At 42.1% G+C, this 24,803-nt stretch overlaps 1 protein-coding gene across 1 annotated transcript in view; it reads left to right on the top strand.

Annotated features, from left to right (window-relative positions):
- Positions 1 to 24,803, top strand: part of cntfr (ciliary neurotrophic factor receptor) — a 92,627-nt gene extending 67,824 nt beyond the window's left edge. Inside the window, exons 5-8 of the mRNA XM_044012913.1 lie at positions 1,958 to 2,121; positions 17,607 to 17,675; positions 18,020 to 18,140; positions 24,673 to 24,803. Of these exons, the coding sequence (XP_043868848.1) occupies positions 1,958 to 2,121; positions 17,607 to 17,675; positions 18,020 to 18,140; positions 24,673 to 24,803 (485 nt within the window). The remainder of the gene's footprint in view (positions 1 to 1,957; positions 2,122 to 17,606; positions 17,676 to 18,019; positions 18,141 to 24,672) is intronic.

The following is a 24,803-nucleotide window of genomic DNA, read 5'->3' as shown; positions in this document are numbered from 1 at the left end:
TCATTCATTCATCCGGAGACGATTTTGTGTTGTCTGTGTTCACTGTTTACATGCTGTACATGCGTACGCATCGCTTTGCTTTCCCGTCCCACGGCGCTTCCTATCGGAGAGCACTTTGTCAGACTGTCAGGTGGCAGCCACTCCTATCGTACGTCATGCCGTGTGTATGTGATGGAGCAAGGGTGTAGCTGTAAAGTGGCAGGCCTGTGTGCGCTCCCCCCGGTGGAAGGGATCTAACAAAGACTGGGTCATTCAATATGTTCTGAAAAGCACTGAGAATCTCACAATCTGTTCTTTCTCAGCGGACATGTATTCAGAAAGACAGTGTTTACGCTGTCTTTTCATCGTCTTTTACTTCCACGCGGCTCCTCTGAAATGTTCTCGCCTTTTTGTCCTTAGACATTTTCTTTGCGACGGCGATAACACATTTCTTTTCCATGTCCCTCGTGGCTTTACACTTAGAGTTCTGAGAATACTTCAATAGCAGTAGTAGTAATAGTTCTAGAGGACAACTTGAAAGGGTGTGAAGTAGAGAGACCTTCATGTTTTCATAAGACTGCATCTCGCCACTTTATTATGTAGAATGAAGACACGTACTTAACCCTTTAACACATTTGAACCGTGAAAGGGCCAGAAAATATCCTGTAAGTGCTTTATTGCCCATTTTTCCTGAATAACTTTCAATATCTGGCAGTTATTTCCAATTTTCTGCATTTCCAATGTAAAATTAAGAAGTTTTATTTAGAAAAAACATTGTACACCAGATTTGACGTGTAAAATTTGAACATGTCCATGTGATTAAATGATTAGATTTCTGTGTTACCAAGCATATGAGCAGTCTTTTATAGTTGGTTTATTGTACCTAATAAAGTGGCTGATAAAGTTAAGTTCATTTTGTTACCTGCATTAGACAAATTAAACACAGTAATTGTCAAAAATCAGTCCAGTAGAGGCTGCTATAGGCTAACTTTTTGTATGGACCAGAAATAGACACGGGAGAAGGTAAACATCTTTGAGGTAGTTGAATGAAAAGATGGTGAGCTGACAGCAGGCATAGGCGGGAAACTGGCTGCGGAGTGAAAATGGAAAATGACAGAGTCCGACTAAGGCCTGTGCCTCGGGTGAATTTGGAGGGGATTTGCAGCTGAGGAGGCGTGGCGGGCTTCACGGGGAGATAACAGGCGAGAGGAAAGCAAGTGCATGCATCGGAATAGATGAGACGAGAGGTTAAGTGGCAGAGAGCATATCGGCCGCATTAGAGGCTGAACAATTTGGTGACAAGGAAGGAGTGAGGGGATCTAGAGCTGCGAGCTGTTGCGAGACGATTAACCGTAGGTGTGGAGCGGCGCGCGGTGAGAGACTTTGCCCACGACACAAAGTGGAAAACAGGAGGTGGGGAATAAACTATAGTCTGTGACAGAATGAAGCTTCAAAAACTTCCATCTTTCATTCGACCTTCACTTTCTCTTCTTTCACGCGGCCTCGTCTCGTCTCATGTCTCAAACTCCTTGTTCCAGGTTTGTTTGTAATACAGGTTTTCTGTCAGACATTTGAAGCCTTGAGCCGGGAGACGGATGTGCACTGAGATGTGCGTCCCTGTGGAAAAACGCCACTTTTAATGTAATGTAATAGTATGTTGCACAGTATATGCACAGTACAGTAAAGAGGAAAATATGTGATTGAATTGTTAAAATGTGCACGTGTTTTGCGATGTTAGCATCACAATGACTCGTCCATGTATTGTCCAACTGTTTTTGAGGCGTACTGCAACTGCTATAGCCTTCTGCTTCAAATGAATCATGCTCTTTTGTGCTTTGATTGTTTGTTTGGTTTCTCCCATTTCCATAACCGCACCATAATGAATCATAATGGCACAATCTCATTCCGTCCCACTCCTCTTTATGCACTGAATTGTAGTGAAGTCTCTTTAAAACAATTGTTTTTATCCACCCCACAGTCAAACCAGACCCTCCAGAGCGTGTGACAGCGACCCCGATCCATTTCAACCCCCGGAGGCTGGAGGTAACCTGGCACAGCCCTGCCACCTGGCCCGACATTGACAACTTCCCTCTGAAGTACTTCCTCCGATACCGGCCGCTCATCCGTGACCAGTGGCAGCATGTGAGTAGAGCCACGTGTGATGTCCACACACACATTTATATATATATATATATATATATATAGACAGTATTTTTCTATAATCCCGTCCAGCAGAGGAAAGCAAAACAGAATCCTATACCTTAATTTCACTGGCTCACCCAGAAAGACTCTTGTCATGACATACGCCAACATAAATGATAGAAATGGTTTGTTCAGATATATCCGTGGCTGAAGAGGGAGAAGTGCTGGAAAACACCTGTTTGACCGAGTCATTATTCGATATTTCAAAACATCTGGTTGTTATTTATTTTTTTTGGACGTCCTCTATACAGGAAGTGGCTTTTTTTAGACGTTGGATAGGAAACTTAGGTTATTGTGCATTTCCAGGCAACTGCAGATATTGCCCTCTCTTTTTCTTTCTCTCTCTCTCTCTCTCTTGCGGTATTGCCCGTGTTAAACGAAACAGGCACACGTAAAGGAAAAAAAAAGAAAACTACCGTGACCCAGAAGGACGCCTCGGGTCCGACCTCTGGCTGTTTGAGTTTTGATCCGTGGTCAGACAGACATAATCGCTCACTTGCTTATGTTACTGAATCTGACCATTTCTTGTGGGTTCAGTTCCCCGAGGGCTCTATGTTCTCAGAGCACGTCTGTCCACCGTAGGATTCCTGGGGATGAAAGCGAGCGCTGTCTACTGGGGTCTAATGTTGCAACGCTATTATCATGCACGTCAATGGTTTGCAGAGGTGTTGTTCCAAGAACTTGGGTTACAGATCTTTACATGGAAACACACATGCACATGTGCGTGATTTAAACCGAATTCCATTAAGGTCTCTCACTTTCTTTCACTCCCTGTATTCTTTCCTCACTTTTCCCTCTTGTCCTGTTTTTAATAGTTCATTTTCTGCAGTTATATGTGGTCATATTTATATATAGTTCTTCTTACGGTAAGACTTATTCCAGGTGTTTATGAATGTATTTACTTTTACATCTTTGTACCAAACAGAAGAACTCAGTATCTTTGGTTTGTGGACAAAACAAAACACTCAAAACAAAAGCTAACAAAGTAGCTATTTAGCACCCCAACGAGCTATTTCTCTGATTGTAGTTACTGTTATTCAACTTAAAGATGAACTTTGCAATTGATCAGGGAATCGATTAAACCTCTGTGATTTATGAAGTAAACTCAACTCTGTCTGTTTCCATTTTGTTTACCACTGAAATGTTTTTCGTTGAAGCAAAATTTAAAGAAAATTGAATATTTCATTTTAGTCTCCGGGAACTGGTAATGGGCTTTTTTTGATTTTGTGACAAGTTTGAAGAATTAAATGATTGACAGATTTCGAGTTCTTCTGTGACAAATGTGCACAGTGGAGCCACTTACATTTAACTTTAAATATTACACCGTACAGGCGTTCAGTCGTGCAGTAACACACGTAAAGACACACTGTTACATATGTTCTCTCTCCATGTGCCTCTGTCTTACACACACACACTCACTGTGGAAAGCGCCTCCGATCTTTAGTGGTACGAGCCGTTGATTAAACCTGACGCTCACACTCTTGAGTTTTCTTTCTCCCCGCTCACCACTAATCAATCAATATGTGAACTAATGTGTTACATGAAGGCTGGGAAACCTTAAGTCAATATTTGGAATTGGGTAAGAACACATCATTTGTGAATTACATAAATACAGTCGATGGCAGCTGAAAACTGCAGGGTTTTCCGTTTCCAGCGCAGAACCGTTTGATGAATGCGTCTGAGGTTGTTTTTTTTTTGTTTTAGATGGGAGATGCCTGAGCCCTTCACCTCTGAACATTTGTACGCTTGCTCATGAGGTGTTGGGAAACGGCGTTTGGCAGACGGTCCTCGCAGAACATGTGCAGTGTGGTTAAACGGTACCTAATTGACGTGTGATTATGGAAATCACTCATAGAAATATGTCACGTGCAGATGTGAATCCAACAGCTTCTCTACAGATGTTGTGAATCGCCTCAAAACTGGGATGAATTGAAATCACGATACCTTAAATTGTGTGGTTACTTAGTGGTTAATGTTAGCATTATAGCTACACTGTAGTGGCAAGCTAATCTAGTTTTGATAAACACGTTACATGGTATTTAATACACAAAAACAATGAGTCCACAATCACTCGTGGGACAGTTTGTACATATATATATATGTATATATGTGTATATATATATATATATATATATATATATATATATATATATATATACATATATATACATATATGTATATATATATATACATATATGTGTATATATATATATGTATATACAGAATATAAAATACAACAACAACTCCCTATATTGCAAAGCCGCCTGAATAACGGGAGAAAAGTCTAAAAGAGAATCTTGTGCAATAAAACGTGTGTCATTATTGGCAGAGCATTCCACAGAAGGACAGGTTGCCTCCAGTCATTAGTGGCATATGAAACTTGTGTGTCTGTCTGTCATGACGTGGTCATCTGGTTTAAGAGAAAGGGTTTACTATAGACAGTACCTTAACCCCCCTCCCAAAAACATTAGTATTTAATGACCTGGTGATGAAACTCTATAATCAAGTATTTCTCCAGCGATCCTGCCTAATGCAGTTTTAATGACGCTGTCAAACGATAAGATACAGTGTTTATTGGCCCTGTATATACTTAATTAAACACGAATATAGTAAATACAGGGTAGCCTCGGAGGTTGATTGCTAATTAAAGTTGTTGCTGTTGCTTAGGGTGGAGTTTACCTTGAGAGTGGTAAGACAGGAGGAGTGGGTGAGAATGGCATTCATACATGTATGAGAACAATTTGATTTACAGGGGTGATTGAAACGTGGGAACAAGGGACACCTAAAGGGAATTAGACACTCATTGCATTTAAATGTGTTAAATAAAGCACGTGCAGGGACTCCAACACAACCCAAAAGTGGTGGGTGAGAGAAGTCTAGCGAGAGGGGGAAAAAGATGGGGGGTGGTGGAGCGTGATAAAATGTATGGAAAAATGTCAGCCTCAAATAGATGAATGGATGAAAGCGGCAGAGACGAGATGAAAAGGTGGGGAGCAGTAGAGGCTAAGTTGAAAGTGAAGTTTTATATAAGCTATCAGTTACAAGGTGTTCTAAGTTAAAGGAAGATAGATGAGTGGTTCGGGGGATGAAAAGAACAAAGTATGGAGAGAGGAAAAAAACAACTTCTGGAATATGTTAAACCATAAAAGAGTGGATTAAGTACAGAAAATTGAGCAAGAGAGACCTTTGATTTAACTTAAATGAAACCAATGAGTCTCTGATGGATTTCGTCTGTAAGTGAGGGAAACTCATGTTGATTTGTACATCATGAATATCCACACAAAGATAAGCCATAATGAGCATCATATAGAGCAGCAACGACATGAAATAGTGAAGATATGTGGTGCAGGCCTGACACAAAATACGCTGGGATGTTCAGCGCTGAATTCGATTTGTTGAATTTAAATTTTATGTGCAACGTCTACAAAGACCATCTGGTCATTACAGTGTGCACAAAAAGCTTCTTTCACTATGAGCACACAGGCTACAGGACTCGGCGTGGTGAGCTGACTTTCATATCTCCCAGTAAATCACACAGTCGCATCTAAAGGGACAGACTTTAAAACCCCAACTGTCCGCTGATCTGAGCTGTTTTGTTTGTGTGTGTGTGTGTGTGTGTGTGTGGACCAGTTATTGTCTCTTGTTATGAGCGATGACGCCACGGGCCGTCCACTGAGCAGCGACTGTCCCTGCCGCGTGGCTGTCCTCGCTCACTGTCCTCATTATCAGGCGGATGCAGAAACCTCTCACTCTCCCACACCAAGGTCCATAGAGAAAATCACAGATTTTACATCTAAGCACACAGGAGTAAGTTCAACTCATAAATAAGAATACACTTTATTTGTATAGCACCTTTCATACAGGGATCTGCAGCTCAAAGTGCTTCACCATAAAAAGGAAAATAAAAATTAAAACAACAATAAAACACAACACAGAGTGGAATGAATAGGAAAGGTTTAAAGTCAAAGAGTAAAAATCCCTGTTTTCACTTTGAAATAAAACAATAGGTGCTAATAAAACAGTACAATATAATACAGGGTGGAATAAAAAGGAGCTAGTTGAAAGCTAGAATAAAAAGATACTAGTGAGCTGGCTTCCCTCATATCTAAGGGTGGTGCGTTCCAAAGTTTAGGGGCGTAAGTAACAAAGGTGGCATCCCCCAATTTTTTTTGACTGTTGTGGGGAACCTCCAATAAACTGATAAACGATCACAGTGTTCTTTGTGGTACATAGACTTAGCAAGTTAAAATAATGTTAATGTCTCGAGACTTCAGTGTTCATTAACCTTCCTTCAGGTTTACCTAAGTGACACACTGACGTAGCACTGACGTAGCAGCCGTAGACGAGCAGCAGCTCTTGTTTCCCTATGATTTTCTCTAAAAACGTTTAGTTTCCATCTAGAAAAGTGTGCGTAAAGAGCCTCAGGTGTGTTATTACCTGTATCTATTTAAAATATGCAAACACATCACAGGCCTGCACTGGGTACAGACCTTTTTTTTATTATTAATCCATGGCTGAATTATACATTGTGTATTTGTACGATGGTGCACAGTACTATTATTTTTTGTGCTACTGATACATTTGCACTGTGTATTGCTGTAAAATGATGTTTATTTCCTTATGCATTGTGTCCTTAGGCAGGTGTAGTTCAGTAGAAACACCGAGCACAGGTTCAGGACCTTCCCTTCTAAATATGCATCATTACATCCTGTCATACTGTTCGTGAAATCCCATCGTCTGATTTCTTATGTGCGCCAGTGCTCCAGAAAAGAATACCCTCCTGTAGTCGAGTGGGATGGCTATTGATTTGTAACTGAGAGTCAACCATCAAAAAAAAAAGCCTCATCTGAATGCTTGCAAATGTTCAGTGAATTGTTCTTTTTTCTCTCCCATGGCCTTGTGTTGCATTGTTTCCATTCCAAACTCCCCTCTCGCTTTACTGAGACGTGAACCCAGACGCACAAAGCAATTAAAGCAATGGTCCAGTGGCTGTGATAAGAACAATTTCACATTGCTCAATATCGTTTTTCCTGCTATGAAAACCGCATCTGCGTTGCTGTAATTGCTCTTTGGTGGACGAGGCTGGAGTCAAAGTCCTACTGAAAATACATGTTGGCATACAGATATTCTCTGGCCACACACACACACACACACACACAGCTGAACATACAGTCTTTCACACGGTATGCATGTTAACGTAGATACACGAGCGGTTTGTCTAATTACGAAGATCAATTAGTAGTATGCTAATGGTCGGTCAACACAGGCAACTTATGTCAAATCACTTTGTCAGGTCTTAAAAGTCATAAAATCAAAATTTTTGTGACAGAAGAACAAACACTGTTGGAACGCATTCATTTGTATAGACTGTGATATCGACGATTTGTCAACCTCAAAAGCGTCCACTGTCCACCCACTCAGGTGTTCTCTGATTAGACTGCATCGCGAGACGGTGGGCGTGGACGGAAGAGGGTTTGACTGACAGCCCGTCTCTCTTGTTCATTTCGTAGCACCCATTTGGGCGGGGATTGCTTTTCGAAACGTCCCAAATTCCTGTCATAGTTTCACCCGTTTGGAACCTGACCAGACTTCAAAGGCCAAAAGTAGCTTGAGAGGATTGTTTGTTTTTTTGCCATGAGTACACCCACTTCTCTTGGAGGGGTAAACCCTTATTCCTGTGTTATAGATGTGTTAGCAATGGCAATAGTGTGACCTAATAGCAGGGCAGAGCAGCATGCTGATGTAGAAAATCCCATAAATGGCCTCAAATTCTCTGCAGAATAAAATGAAAAATGGTGCATTTTGTGGGTTTTTTCCCCATTCAGTATCAACAATTCTCTGTGGACCTATCAATGGACAGTTGTGACACTGTGCTAGGTACCCAGAACAGAAGGGTGTTAATGGCACTGGGTAGTGCTTAATTTTGCTCCTTGTTGATGTGACTCAACCACACAAACCTCTAGAGCAGGTTGTCATCCAACTGAGACTGAGGGTTAAATCCCAGGCTCGTCTCGTCTACGTGCCAATAAGTCCCTGGGCAAGACACTTAACCCCAAGTTGCGGCTGTCAGCTGTGCCAGGAATGTGTGTGTGTGTGTGAATGGGTATCACTGGGGAAAAACACTGCATTCAAATGTGTGAGTAAATGGATATGAATGGATGAAAGGTAAAACTGTAGTGTAAAGCCTTGAGTGGTTATGGAGACTAGAAAAGTGCTGTAGAAATACAGACCATTTCCCAATGCCTCTACTCGTAGTCGTGTTCCTGAAAAGCAGCTTGAAATTGCTTTTGCCTCGTGACGTGGCGCATCATCTCGCTGAAATCCTGGTCATAAAGGGAGACATATGGTCAGCAGCGAAAGGTATTAAGGGGCTTCAGAGTGGGCTGAGAAAACATTCCCCACACCTTCACCCCCATCAGGACAGACTGGTGCATGAATTCATGCTGCTGATGCCAAACCATGACCCTACCATCTGTAGCCTTCAGCAGCGATTGAGATTCATGAGACTGTAGTTTTTTTTCCAGTCTTCATTGGTTTTCGGTCTTGGTGAGACATCCTGGATCCTGACGTGGTCTTCGCCAACGTTTCAGTTCATCCGCCCCCTCGGGTTTGGAAGGCGCGTTCATTCCGAGAGGCGTTTTCTGGAACAGTTTTCAGAAAAACTCACGGTCGTGCCGCCATTAATGTCACTGGAATCTCATCATTACCCCCCCATCATGAAGTTTGATGTGAACATTAACGGAAGTTCCTGACCTTGATTGATTTTTTTACTCTATAGTGTTGTTTACCTACAGACTGTCCACGCACTGCCACACCAACCACATATAGCACAGATAAGTGCAAACAGAACCAAATGAATTTTGAATTGTTCATTACACGAGGGACAGAAATACTCAGAGAAACAGACAGGCCTGATAAATGAACTAGTCGGAGCAGAGAATAGAGGAGCACTTAAAATTCCTCTTGCTCTAATCTGTATCCGCATGAGCAACAAAGCCTTATAGCCTTTCACTCATTTATTTATCCTGCATTTTTTCCCCCCTTTTGTCCTTCTGTGTGACATAACTGCATCCTCCCTTTCCCGTCCATCTCCTCCATATCCTCCCGCTACCTCACTTTCTTTGTCACTTTTTTCTTATTTTAAACCCCCCTCTTCGCTCAACTCTCCCCTAATGGCTGTTGTGATGGAGGAATTTTCCCCTGCGATGATTTAATGTGGTTTAACACCGCAGACTGCAGTGTTACTGGCGATACGTCACAGGAGTCTCTGTCTTCCATCTCCAATATTCCCCTCCGTCACTGTGACATTGTGTAACAGTTGCTCAGAGGCGGTGTTTCTCAATCCTGGTCGTGGGGACCCACTGCTTTGCTTGTTTGAGACGTTTCCCTGCTGCTCAAACACACCTGATTCACACGAGTCAGCTCATCGGCAAGCTCTGGAAAACCCTGGTGACGAAGCGTTTATTTGAATCAGGTGTGTTGGAGCAGGGAACCATGGATTGAGAAACATGTTTATGCCGTTCTTTGTGTTCATGACTTCCCAGACACCTCACTGGTAAACTGCTAGACTAGGGTTTACAATGAGTTAGTGTAAACCTTTATTTAACCAGGAAAAACCCATTGAGATTAAGAACCTGTCCAGATCAAGATCGGCAGCAGCAAATATGTAACATTCATCTGTTTACACATTTACACAGTTAAAACGCAAACAGAAAACCAATAAAAAAGTAAATCCAGATTAAATTTGCAAACACATTGCGAAAAACAAGTGCATGGTCTAGAGTCGGCCTCCAGAACTCACTTTGTTTCCATTCTTTTCTTCAACATTATTCCATGCAAAAGTCCTTTAACCCGGTTCAGTACGGGCACTTGGAACAGAAAGCAACAATTGAGCTTGTGAACGGAAAGAATAAGAATCAGCACTTCTCTGTGAAATTAAGGTACAAATGTAAGGTAGGCAGTAGTGTAGAGTATGTGCCTACCCTTTGAGACCTGAGTGTATAACTCACAGTGTTGTAGTATTGCTAACAAGAGCTGTGATCGATTCTTCAAAATGACCAGATGTTCAATGGATTGTTAGTTAACAGTCGAGTTGAGTATGTGTGAGTCAGCCATCAGAGATTTGAACCGTCTGGAAAAATGACGTCCATCCTCAGTAGACTTAGACTTAGACTTAGACTTCCTTTTATTGTCATTGCACAGAATACACAGCAGTGAAAACTGGCAATGAAATTTCGTTGCTTGGCAGCAGATAAGAAACCAACACATAGCATTGAATTTTTGTCACTTATGAGTTCTTGATGAGAAATGTCTTTTATCTTACTTTAAATGTCTATACATGTATCCAACTTTTACAGCCTAACTGTGATTAATAAAAAAATAAATAAGTGTTTTATGTATATAAATATAAGTAAAAATAATGTAAAAAGAGAGAACAGGAGTATTGTCGGTCACCTCTTCCACCACCAACAGATCACTATTTTCCTTTCCCTCTGTGCATCCACTGACCCATGTAACGACGCTCCTTGTACGTTTGCCAAATAGTCGCTCTCAACCTGTGAACACTTATATGAATCAATAGTGAGTCTATTGACAAAGGACTCATCCTTTGTTGTGGCAAAGAGGAGGGGGGGGAGGAGGGAGAAGCAGAGATTGGCACTGAATGAGGGATTTTCAACTCAAACCTCCATCGTTTTTTTTTAATGTGGTCCTATCTCCCGCTTTCATTTTCACCGTCCCTTCACTTTTCCCTCTCTCAGCAAACCGCGGGACGCGTGCTCACACGCTCATCCCTCCATCTTCGCTTCCATCCATGCATTAAGTCAGCTATCTAACCACCCGTGCCTGGAGTCATCCATTTGTATCTATAGGTGCGCATGATAAATGTTTAGACCTTGTTTGGGGGAAAACATCCCATCTAAAGGACACTGCCACTGACAGGCCATTCGTCAGACCCCGTCTTTCTTTTTTTTTTTTGTGCACCACACGCGCTCACATAAGTCATACTCAGTGCTGTCACGTATGAGAGTCATCATTGTCTGGCTCTGATGTCGAATTACATTAAAGTCGCCGTTGTTTGCTCCACGGACACAAACTGTAAATCTGTTAAATACGCCTACAAACACTTTCTCCTCTGCTTATTGACTGAATCTTTGTTTTTTTTCCTTCATGCTCCGTTAGTCATAACCAGAAGTATGAGAAGGACAGAAAAGGCAGTCGATGCCAACATGGAGGTGGTTGCTCTCTTTGTTTAACACATGTAGAGGTGTCATGCAGATCACCCCCTCAGACAAAGAGCTCTCTCATCTCGTGTGCTTCCCATATTTTAAGCGTTCTCGTGTTTGTGGTGCTTTGGAGAGCTTTACTCTGTGAGGGTGAATGAAGACGAATGGGGCCTCTGCCCTCTCCTCTGCCCTCACCATCGATTTCTGCATCGCCATGTCAATCCTCGGGCTTTCCAACACACACACACACACTACACTGACCTCGTCTTGTGAGCAAGCATCTCATGGCCATTAAAGCTCTGACACATGGAACGCACCAAAGCTTGTCAAAAGACAATGTTTCATCTTCAAAGAGTCATTTAAGGGGAGAGTTGTATGATGAATTTATGACGCTTTATGAATAGGTTATCATTATTATTAAGTTATAATGCAGTTATACCATGTTATTTCCAAGATAATAGCTTAGTTATATATATATATATATATATATGTATATATATATACATGTACATATGACACTTTTTGTGAATTTTAAATTGATAATAACCCTATTTTTTTTTAATCTTTATACGCATTCGTACCAAAAAGAAGAGAACGATGCTACAGCTCCCTCATACACAGCTGAACTTGCAACTATCGACATAAGACTGTGTGGTCGCACTATTATTATATTGTTAACGATATCTAATGTAAGGAGTTAACAAACATTATTTTTCGTGAGGCCATTTGTGCAATGTTTATAGACGGCATCGGCGTCCAGCGTTGTCGTTCGAGGCGAGCGGTTGAGCTGACACGCAACTGTTTCACAACTCATCATCTTCATCCTGTTTGTCAGCTTCACTTTTTAGAGACCCATTTTTTAATTTGGGGGTGGGGGGGGTTTCTCGTAAAGAGACGCCCCCAGAGAAGAAGAAGAAGCCAGTGTGAGATTTCTCAGCATGAGTGCAAATCTGTTTTCATTGGATTTTGTCTTGTGAAAATCAGTAGTTGGCAGACGTCCCAGATCTTGATAAGTATGAGGCTCATCAGTGGATTTAATTCAACACAAATGCTCTATAATGTCTAATGGGTGGCCAAGTTAATTGATTATAAATCCAGATATTAATAAATAAAGTAGTGATGGCGCAACAGTTCAGTCAATGTCGGTTCTGCTTATCCTTTGTCGGGTTTTCAGGGAACGCTAGAGCCACGTCCACCAAACGCTGGGTGCGAGGCAGACAGGTCATCATCACGGCACCGACACACACACAAAGACAGATGACCATTCACAGTCACATTCACACCTGGTCCATATACTGTAAGCTACGGTCAGACATGCACTGGAGTCCAGACGTTGACTCTCCAGAGATTCATAACCCTCGCACACATGGATTCCATTCTCCTTTCTCCCCCCGTCTTCCATCACATTTCTTAATAAACAACCTCATTGCTTTTAGGGTATTCCTAGGTTTTAATATCATCTTTTATTTATTGGCCGCGACCCCCGGGTTTTATATTTCAGAAATTTTGAATGTTTTTATTAATTTTTAAATACATTATTGCACTAAGGAATTGCTGCTGCTCTTGCACGATGAAGTAAATAGTTGGATTCTGTGGGATTAGATTTTTCAGTTGAACGTCGAGTGCTGATATATTCTACTCAAGTAAAAGTACCACTACTTTGATGAAAAATGTACTCAGAGTAAAAGTTACTTAGTTACCTTTTTAACAACGTTGGGGTGCTTTCTTCTCACGTGAATTGTTTTTAATTAAAGTATCAGTATCAGTCAACATGGGGTCAAAGGTCACAAATGCTTTAGCGTTCTCACTCACTCAGGGACCTTAATTAACACCAAACTCAGTAACTGATTTAAAACGTAGTGAAGTACTTTACTTCCAGAAAAAACATAATTTTTATTTTAAAAATGACTTTAAAAAGTGTAAAAAGTACACACAAAAAACCTACTCAATTACAGTAATGCAGTAATTGTAATTCATTACTTTCCACCTCTGGTAGTGGCACTGTCGTCCAGGACAAAATTTCCCTTTGGGACACTAAAGTTTATGTTGAATCTTGAACGTGGACACTCACATTTATTCAGATCACTGAGCACAGATGTAAACACTAGGTCTGAACAGATCCGATCAGAAGAGATTTAAACTCCTCACATGGCAAAGCATGACATGTGCACGGTGCAGTAGTGGATAATGGATTCATACGTCCATTATCACTTCTGCGCCTCACATTACAAGCCTCGACTCACAGTGACAGTAGGCTGGGAAATAACTTAAGTGTTTCCAGAGTTGTTCCAGGAGGAAGTATAGCAGGTGAAGTCTGAGTCTTGAGTTCACTTCTTTCATCTCCACTGACACCTGTTCAGGTTTTGACATTTGTGACGTGCCATCATCGCGACCGCCGCTGTTGTGCTGTTAAAACGACCACATGCCTTCTTTAAGGGGGCACGAGGTCCTAGTGTAGGATTTTCTATTGACTGTGGGGGAGATTTAACTCCCGTACTCCCCCCCACCCCGTAATTGGTGCTATGGCTTTCGGGGGGCTTCAAAGAGAGAAATACTGTCCGAGAAATTACCGCTGGACATTTTCCGCGCATGTTATGTGCCTGTGTGTGTGTGTGTGTGTGTGTGTGAGAGAGAGGGAGCGCGGTGGAAAAATGGGAGCTGTCAGTCAACCTAATGAGACCAACCTTCTCAGTGCACACACACACACACACACACACACACACAGAGTGCCATTGGGCCAGTAGAAGTGCCATATAATTGGGTTTCCTTTCCAGGACAACAGACATGCCCACTGGATTAGATCTGACCACCGACGCCACTTCTCTCCACGTCTCCCTCTTTCTTTTCTTTTTTGCATTTTTGCGTCACTGTGTTTCTCCTCTTCCCTTTCGTTGTCTGTTATTCTCTTCCCTTTCTCTCACTGTCTTGCTGCTGCCACGACTGTCCAGCGCTGTGCCACATCACATCTGACCGACAGTAACAAGTGAAGTGTCATCTCCACTGACGCAAAGGCTTCATCTTATCCTCCTGGACTCATGGTGAAGTGACTGGAGTAAATTAAAAGGAAGTTTTTTGATCCCATTTGCAAAGTTATTAGGACTTTTGCAACACTGTGATATTCCGTCACTAGGAAGAGAGGAGAGGAGAGGAGAGGAGAGGGTCACTTCTTTTTCACACACTTCCTTATGCAATCCCTGAGGAATGTTCACATCTTCTCGCTCTGCCCCTCTCTTTGTCTGGATTTGTGTAGAAGCTCTTCAAGAGTGTGTGTGTGTGTGTGTGCATTGTAGCATTAAGCTGTGTGTGTGTGTGTGTGTGTGAGAATGTAAGAGTTCTTCACTGTAAAGCTGTTGAACTTTGGTTTAAGGAGACGCAGATATGCATGTTTTTTGTTTTTTTTTCACCGATAATCCAGGTGTGTCCCGTCTCCAGGTGGATCCCTGCAGCAGAGCGCGGGCCACCCTCCGTCTGTGTTCACTGTCAGACAATTACGCTCCCCGCAATGAGAAGGCGCGCGGTGTTTATGTGTAAAAACGAGGAGAAGACATTTTAGAGATCATTACTTTCAAAACAAACCATTCATTTTGTGGTCAAAAATCTTTATGATTATCATTATCGTATCATATCTGCAGTTTACCGAATAGAGAATATTTACGCTGAGTCACTGGAACATGATTATGGGTGTAAAGTAAATATTCGGCTGTGTGTGTGTGTGTGTGTGTGTGTGTGTGTGTGCACTTTTGCACAATTGCAGATACACTTACGCAGCAATAGAATTTTGTTTTCTTTACAGCTCTAAACAGCAAAGTTGACATTACATCAGTCTCTCTCTGACACACACACACACACACACACACACAAAGCAACAAGTCGGCATGCATCACTTCAGCACTTGTGCGAGAGCGCACAAGCTCGGTCTTGCAGTGTGAACGATCTAGCTGGGTTTTTTTTTCTTCGTTCTTTTTTTTGGCACAGATAGCAGCAGCCTCTCCAAAAAATATCTCTTCCTTCCATCTGCACCCCCTCCTCCCCTCCCTCCCCCAGCTCCCTCTACTACGTGATATTAAGTGCTGCTCCCTGTTTAACCACTTGGCATCACAGCAACACATCCATCTCTTTGGAAATGTTTATCTCTGAGCTGTTTACTCTGCATTAGAGTATACTACACACACACACACACACACAGAGTATGTGCAGCTTTTCTTCTTAGGACACTGCCCTGACTTCCATTCATGTGTACGGCCCAAATAAAGCGTTACCCTCAACTGTAACCGTTACCAGTTCATCCCCAACCCAAGCACCATTTTAAATATTGAATCCCTGAACTCAGAAAATGAGGTTCCGCCTCATTAGGACCAGGTTTTGGTCTCCGTGAGGATTAATGGTCCTGACAAGGTCAGTGTTTATGCCAGAAAATGTCCTTAAGACGTAGCAAGTACATACATATTCACACACACACACACACACACATAGTGGAGTACATAGTAAACCCACATGTGCACACACGCCTGTGCACCTTCACAAGCCACCAGTTCCACTTCAGCAGTGCAACAGGCATAATTCTGACATGGCTCTAAACATGTGAGTACAAAGAAAAACAAATGTAGAGCAGGATGTGGGGTATTTTATCAAAACACACAAAAATGTAAAGACATATGCGCTGATTTACAGGAACGTGGCGAATAGCAACAAAACATAGACGTTGGAATTCAAACACTCACACGAGTGCACGGCAGAGTCGGGAAGGAATGCTGATAGAAGCTGGTTGACACGCTGCCTGATCGACGTATAAACAGTCGAGGATTTAACCTTACACGCTGCACACACACACACACACACACTGTATACAATATGCTTAAGCACGTCCACACACACACTACATGGATGACGTTGTAACTGCGTCCCACTCATGAAATCACGCCTATAAACGTAGCGGCGGGTCAGAGCCTGAACTTTGCCTTCAAACGGAAGAAGGCGAGGAGGCGAGCGATGGAGAGTCAGGGCTGCGGAAATCAAGGCGACGCTGAAAGCGGGAGGTCAACTTTTCCAAAGCGACAGAGACCACGGGAGGAAAGAGGGAGCGCAGATGTACGAGGGGGGTTTGTTTTTCAGATCAACTGCAGATTTGCACATCCTGAAGAAATAAAAAGGCAAACACAACATCAGGCAGACTCTCGTGGGTCACGACTCGTCATGTTTTGGGCAAACAAATGATACGGTGGTGCAGTGAGGCGGTTTCAAATGAAACTGCAGCCTGGAGAGCGTCATGTGAGGCATCGGCATGATGTTTTATTATACTTGAAATTTGGGTTTCCGATGTATTGTGGCTTGGGCCGTAATTTGTCTCAGGAAACACGTTTTGAGAGAGTGACTGATAAGACTTAACCGTTGACATCCATCAGTCCATTCCTCCATTCATCCATTTTTCCATCCACTGAATCATCATAACAAGATAAATGGTTGCATTTCACTAAATCATTTATTTAAACTTCAGCAGTAGAAAAAAAGCAGCAGCCTCCTTTTCCCTATTTTTCCTTTGGTCCATCAGACACAGGCCAAAGGGACACACACACACACACACACACACACACACACAGCCTCTCTAACCATAAATTACAGGGCAGCAGCAAATCATTCTCTCATGCGCTCCCCAGCGACTCAAACATTTTAGTTCATTCTCTGCTACGCTTTTGCAAATTAAAGTCTGCACAAAAGGGCCTCAAACGTTGCCATGTGTTATATTGTGTTACAAAATTACGTGGCACCGATGCCAAAGCTTTTCTGGTGTAATCATCAATTATTGCGCCGGTGGTGTGTGCGTGCGTGTCTGAGCGTTTGGTGCGAGGCAGCTTAATCAATTCAACGGTGTAAAATGTAAAACACGGCGAGAGTAGGGCAACGGGACTTGACTTATGCGCGCGGGGTAATGATGAAAGGTGTGTTGTAAATAATGAGATTACATAAGGAAATGCACACACTCCATGGTGTGGCCGAATCTACCCAACATAAAACATTAAAGACTGGGGCTGGAATTCCTTTACTGAACACATCATTTATGGGGGAATCTCGAGCCAAAGTTGACTTAGGAACTCATAACTGCCTTATTTTAGTTTCAGAATCCATGCCGTTCATTCCCAAACCTCTGTATGATTTTATTTTCCTTTTATTTTCCCTGACCAGTTGCTCTCTTCTTCTCTTTAGGTGGAGCTTTCCGACAGCACCTCCCACACCATCACTGATGCTTATGCTGGGAAAGAATACATCATCCAGGTAATGTTTACGTCCCGGCTAACTAAAGGAGACAAGTGGAAATAAAACGTCTGTGTATGGCCTTTGTCATTTCACATCATCATCATCGTCTTAGCACGATATTAAGACCGAGAGAGTCAAACACTGACAAATGTTCAAATGATTAGATCTGCCGTCGCCATACATCTACAGAGGGACCGGAGCCTAATGTTCCTGTAATAACTACTGTATGTCCAGCAATTTAAAAGACATTACTGTACATGTGTTAAATACATTTAAATCAAGAGATAAGTGGGGGGAAACAAAGACATCGACTCACGTTTGCTTCGCGTTATTGAGTATTTTCTACTCTTCTACACGCGCAGGTGGCTGCCAAGGACACCGATATTGGAACGTGGAGTGACTGGAGTGTTGCCGTTCATGCCACACCCTGGATTGAGGATCCCCTGCCCATCACTTCCACAACCGACGTGGTCACGCCTACCGGTAGGTCACAGCCTCCACTAACGCCTCCTCTCTCCTTGGCTTCACAAACACCGTCGGCGACGTAAAGCGACGCGATACAACTTACGTCATGACATCATCAATGTTACTTTGATGAGTCACTGACACTGTGTCACTGTGAAAGTCAAATGCAAGCGTTACGGTGAACTGATTTTAGCTAAAGCTGCAGTACGTAATAGGGCTGAACTCGCTATTTGAAATGACGCAATCAGCAAATCTGCGGCGTCTGCAGATTGTTGTGGTGACGAGGGAGCTGAGACACGAAGTGAAGCTCTCCATTTGCCGGTCGATCTGCGCTCCAACCCTCACCTATGGTCACGGTCATCATCTTTGGGTAATGACCGAAAGAATGAGGTCGTGAATAGGGTGAGGAGCTCGGACATCCAGGAGGGCAGGAGGCCTCGGGGGCTTATCCAGGACACGCTGGAGGGATTATATATCTCGGCTGGCCTGGGAACACCTTGGGATCCCCCTGGAGGAGCTGGTGGAAGTGGCAGGGGAGAGGGCAATCTGGGCTGATGCCCCCGGCAACCTGGACTCAAATTCGCTGAAGACAATGATGACCATGTAATACATACCTGTTGCAGGCAATTCACATCTTTTCTTGAAGTAGTGATTGTTTTGATGGTTTCTCATCAAGTTTTCAAACTGTTGACTTCATGGTGTTCGATGACTTTGCTATACACCATGTAGAAGTGCTAAAAGTTATGCACGGCATCTTTAAAAGGTTACGTACTTACTTAAAAGGCTTAGAAGTCATCTAAAATCTGCCGTCACTGTGACTCGTTTGCTACGGCAACAGCACATCAAGCTGAACTCATATAATGTTGCTTTGTGTTTGATCAACTCAAACAACTGGATTCATTAAAACAATCTCCAAAAAGAAAAATCAAAAGACCAAAATCCAAATATAGAGATACTAATGAGCTGGTATCATGTTAATCTGGTTGAAGAAGAAATACAACTGAGAATAATGGAATTACTTCCAGATATTTGATAATAAACCCAACATTTTATTTGAAAAAGTCAAAGCAAATTGGCCCCAGAGGGGAATTTAAAATGGTAATAATCCTCAGAAGATCATGAATGTCTTCACTGTGATTGTCCAGATGGTGATGAGATGTTTTTCTCAACGCTTGGCTCAAAAATAGTCTGAATGAACTTAAATTTATGAAGACGGTGACGTTATTGACGCTCCCAACAACTAGCGAAGATGCAGCACATTAACAACAGCTCACTAAGAGTGTGACTACATGCAAAAATATACGAGTATGTATTTAATGCTGTTTAGTTTTAATCAGCCTTGAAGCCCGTGAGCTGTCGCAATTAGAAACTGCAGTGTTTTTATGTCGGTTTTTTAAAAACAAAAAAACATTGTTCTTCTTGCCCACGGCTGTCACACAGTAAATTTCCTGAACCAGTTAGGTATGAAATTAAGTTCTGCTAATAACTTTTTTTTTTGTTTAATCATTAAATTGAGTACACACTATGAGCGTTTGATAGCCTTGAACTTTTATTGCAGCTTAAGTTGTAAGATGCGGCAGCCTCCAGACAAATCAGCACACATCAGTCTGAAAGCCTGCTCACCGCCTCAGGGAAAATTGGTGCCATATTTTTATAAAAACGCTCACGTCTCTCTCTCTCTCTCCTACAATTTGAGTTGGACTGACAAGACTTACACAGTGGAGGGCTTTTATAGGTTAGACAAATGGAAATTTTTACATGATTTTTTTTTTTTGTCTACACACAAACACACAAAGAGAACAACTGTCTCTGGGAATTATCTCGTCGGCATCCCCCCTCCTCCCCTCGCGCAGCAGAGCTCAAAGATGACTCGCTTGTCAAATCATAATCTCTCACCGCGCTGATGATCCCTGAACAAAAATATGTACATTCCAAGTGTGAGCGCGGAATTGTACACGTCCCTCTGGCCACACTGAAGAAGCGAAGCAAGAAACGTCCGGATTAAAGTGTTTATTTTGAAAGAATGACAGTGACATGGTCATTTTACACTTTCTGTGGTCTTTTCTTTCCTTTTCTGGTCGTTTTTTTTTATCCGCACCATCATCAGCAGATTGATATCAGGCGGGTGGACGCTACAACACAATAATATGTGTAACAGAATTACAAGGTTACACGTTATTTGCAAAACATCGTGTTTTGTGTTTGTGAAAATGACTCGTATTTGTTTAATCTGTGCAAACATCAGAGTGGTTTTATTGGGGCCATGTGGAGCAGACTATTTCTTGGCCCTCGGGGAGCAGTGATCTCCTGGAGTCTCCGCTGGGTGCCTGGCAACCTCGCACCAGGAAGTCACTTCACTCGGCTGAAAAACAGGCACTGAAGTCCCCGACATGTTTGGAATCAGACGTTTCTTTGGACACTTTCCCGGGAACGTTTCCTCCTCAGCTCCTTAGTGAAATTTCCAGATAATGTTTGAGTGAACGCAGCCATGGATATTTCACAGACGGGGAGCGGGCGTGTGGTGTGCTCTGCCTCCTGCATGTTCAAACCCGGCACCAACCCATCACCTGAATGCTCTCAACATCCTCCTGCCGTTGTGGATTACATCTGATCCAGACCATCTCCGGACAGCAAGAAGACCCGCGTTCGTGACCCGGTTGGAACAAGGGTTCATCGTGTTCTCCGATTTCCTCCCACAGTCCAGATTTGGGGATTAGGCAAAATGGACACTCCAAAACTCAGTGTGAGTTTGTCTCAATCTGTCCCTGTGATGGACTGGTGACCTGTCCAGGGCGTGACCCCGCCTTTGCTCCCCCTATGTCAGCTGGGATTGACACCGCGACCCTCATGTGGAGGATAAAGCAGTAAAAGATGAATGAAAGAATGAATTAACAAACTATGGATGGTTGGATTTATTACCTTCAGATGGAGGTTGCACAGTTTTCCCAATAACAGTAATAATAACTGTAATAGTAATAATCTGTACTATAGATAGATAGATAGATAGATAGATACTTTATTGATCCAGAGTGAAATTCAAACATCCACTAGCACTTTACAGCAGCAGTGTAGTTTACTCAGAAAGTAAACAAACAAACAAATAAGGCCTAACTTTTAGTAGGGGAAATTTTAAAATAGCCTAAACATAAACTAAATAATAAACTAACATTATGCTACTTAAATATAGCGAAATGCAAAGTTAAAAAGCAAGTAGAGTGCAAAGAAGTAGTAAAAATAAAAAAGTCTACCAGGTTGACTGTGTGAATTACACAAGACTGAATTACACAAGACTAAAAGACTAAAAGCTGCAGTGTAAATGGATGAAAACCAGTAGTTTTTTCCAATCATAGAATTTTTCTGATTTTGGGCGTTTAAACCCTTCAATATTTTAATAATGTGATTAGCGTATATGAATATGATATTGTCAAAATGTGTCCTGTCACTGTCAGCACCGACACAGTCTGAAAGCTTTTTTAATGAAAGGTTTAATCTCTCTTCCTCTCTCTCTGAAAAAAACGTTCACAACTCTTGCAGTGCAACAGTGACTCCCGTAGGCCGTGTGCGGCACTGCAAGGCGCTCGTCATCACAGCAAACACTGAATGAGCCCTCACATGTCTAGAAAAACACGTGCTAAACAGTCTCCCTTGTACACAAACAACACACACACACACACACACACAAACAAGCACTTGTTCAGTACACGCTGTATTATCCTTGTTCTCAGGGTAAGAACAGGAGGTTATTGGGATTCTCCTCATGCCTCGTCTCAATCCAGCTGCCGCTTCTCCTCCTTCTCTGTTCTCTCTCTTTCGTCCTTGTTTTGCCTCTGGGTCTCTCTCCTTTTCTTTCTCTGTCTCTCTGTCTGTTGATCACTCGCTCTTTCGACTTTTTTCTTAAGAAGCCACACTTGTGTTGTTTCTGGGCCTTCCTCCCCTTTATTTACAGATGTGACTCGCTGAATCACTGATTGCATCTGTGTAGTGAGCAGCAGCAGCTTGTTGTTGTTGTTGTTGTTTCCACTCATGGATACAGAATTTCTGGGGTTCTTTGTTTGTTTGTTTGTTTTTTTTCCTCCCTCAGTTGAGAGCTGAGAGTCTGTTGTTGTTTTTTTTACTCTGCCTGTTGGAAAAGTTGCAGGAAATGCTTGTATTTTTAGACGTTAAAATACAATTTGGTAAAAATGTGACCATTGGAAACCTCTTCAGTTTGCACCTGCTCAAATGAAACGGACTCAAATCAGCAGGGAAACGAGGGGAATGTCTTTTTGCCTGATGATAATAAATTCAGTCAGCACCTGCTTTTTAAAATGTTTCCAAACAGCTCGACTAAAAAGGAATCGATTCCACTTACTTTGCCTAATTAGTTATCACACAGTTACTCTTTCTCTCATTTTCCCCCCTTTTACCTGGTTCATGGAGTGACTCGTCGTCACACTTCAGCGTAACTGCTCACACGCTGGACTGTCAGACAAAAAAAAAAACAAGACAGAAATCCCATCGTCGGTCGTTGCCTAGCAACCACATTCCAGGAAGTAAAGAGCAGCTCATCCAGAGCTTTAAAAAGTTGTGCGCAGCCGTTCCTGCTTCAGCCGCTCTGGACTGTGTCCATCCCCGAACCTCTTATGTCCTTCATCAGGTGGAGAGAAACTTATTATTTATAAATGGGAGTGTGTCACAGAGCAATACAGATACACTGCCCTCCTGTAGGTATTTACATCTGGATCTGATACACAACATAGAAGACAGCACCTTTAGTTTGAACCCACCAACATGTGACTCATGTTCAATAAAGGAATTGTCCTCACTGTTCCAATACTATAGGAGGACACTTACATGCTGAAGTAGGCGTGTATGAAGTAGAGATAGTGATCAGTGTGTCTTCCTGTTTAGAGTTTAGAGTGGCAGATTAGTGAACAGGGACGGTAAGAAAATGTTCCAGAATGGAGATTTGGGCGACACCAACCGGACGTCACCTGTAACCACGATCCTTATGGACAATATATGCCATAATATATCACCTTCATTTTTCAAATTTTCCCCATAGACATTTTAATTCCAACCTGCAGAGTCGCCCCCTGGTGGCTGTTTTATTATATCTTTACTTTTACATTAGCATCCCCGGGAGAAGTGGAAGATGATGTCCATTCTTTATATATGCTCCATGGTCACAACACGTTTGAATCACGTAGAAACAATGCATCAATCCTGTTTCTCATTCACTCATCACACAGTCACTGTCTACTGTATTTGCACTTTATTCACTGCCAAAAAACTCTTTACTGTCCCTTTAAAGCTCTAGTTTTCTGGATGTAGTCTCCATAAAATGTCATAAATTCAACATACCAAGACAAAGACAGTCAGATAATCTACTGATACTTTGTTTCCAAGAATGTGCCGATGCGATCACATCTCAATCTTTTTCTCTTCAAGGAAAAAGAAAGATTAATATGTGTGAATCATGTACAACTTTCTTTGTCCAGTTTCAGAGGAAATGATGGAGAGTTAAATGCCCGAAAGCCTGCTGCCAACTAGTGGTGGGAGGATGTTTCCATATAGCGCTTCCAAGAATCAATACATCGGCACACGATATTTTACTGTATCCATATTTTCTGAATAAAAGATGAGGCACATGTTGAACGGATCAATAACAAAAAATAAATAAATAACATTATAATCTAGTCACTGGGTGAAAAATCTGTGCACATTAATCACAAAAAAACATTCATCCTTAAAAAAATGTACATGCAGCTGTTTATCCACGCCCCCATCCCACACCCGCGCAACAAGCTTGTTACATCAACGTACATCCCATAACTGCCATCACATCATTTCTGCATCATTTTTATTTTCCATAATGTTTTTCTTGCAGGCAGTAACACACACACACACACACACACACACACAGCCACTTCCTTCTACATTCATTGGAAAAGAGAGAAAGGAGTGAGTTAATATTGGTTGTGTTGCCTGCAGCTGCAGCAAAAGCCCTTTTATTATAAAAGTGTTTAACTGTGATGTTTTTGTTTGTAATGCAACACAAAACCAAACTCAAGCATTGACATAAAAATAGCCTATTTCTGTGTGTGTGTGTGGATTATTGTACTGACTCAAAGTCTCTTTTCATTTATTCGTGTCCTTGGATTTTTTATAATGATTTGAAACCTTTACGTGCTATAAAATGTAAATGATGGGTGTGTAAATGCATCTATTCCTGTAATGTAGGTATTAGAATGTCTCCGATGTGGAATTTATGAACTTCCACTCTGCATGTGCCCCCATTCTCCTCTACCTCAGGCTTTGTCTTTTTTTTAACTTCCTTCTCATTTCAGTATCTCCCTGCAGCTTCAGCATCAGTGAGATTTATATATTTTATTTTTTGTGTCCAGCTTCACAAGTCCCACATTGATTGCGCTTGCAGATTAGAATTGATTCTGTTCCCAGGAAGTTGAGCACGTTTTCAGTGTCCGTTCTTCAAATGATGGCCGTTGAGCACCAGGATATTAGAAGAGTTATAAGAGCTAATTTATGTTTATTTATTGTGTTTTCCCAGAGACTAAGACGTCTCCCATACCATCGTCCAACGCACCACAGAAGGCTGGACCTCCAGTGGGCAGAGCTGCCAGGCTCCTCACCTTCTTCTACCCTTTGCTGTTAGGAATGCTGCTGCTGGTCATGTGGTGA

The sequence above is a fragment of the Solea senegalensis genome, linkage group LG21 (genome assembly GCF_019176455.1).
Source record: "Solea senegalensis isolate Sse05_10M linkage group LG21, IFAPA_SoseM_1, whole genome shotgun sequence".
Lineage (NCBI taxonomy): Eukaryota > Metazoa > Chordata > Actinopteri > Pleuronectiformes > Soleidae > Solea > Solea senegalensis.
The sequence above is the reverse complement of the archived record's forward strand: the minus strand, read 5'-3'. Positions and strand labels throughout refer to the sequence as shown.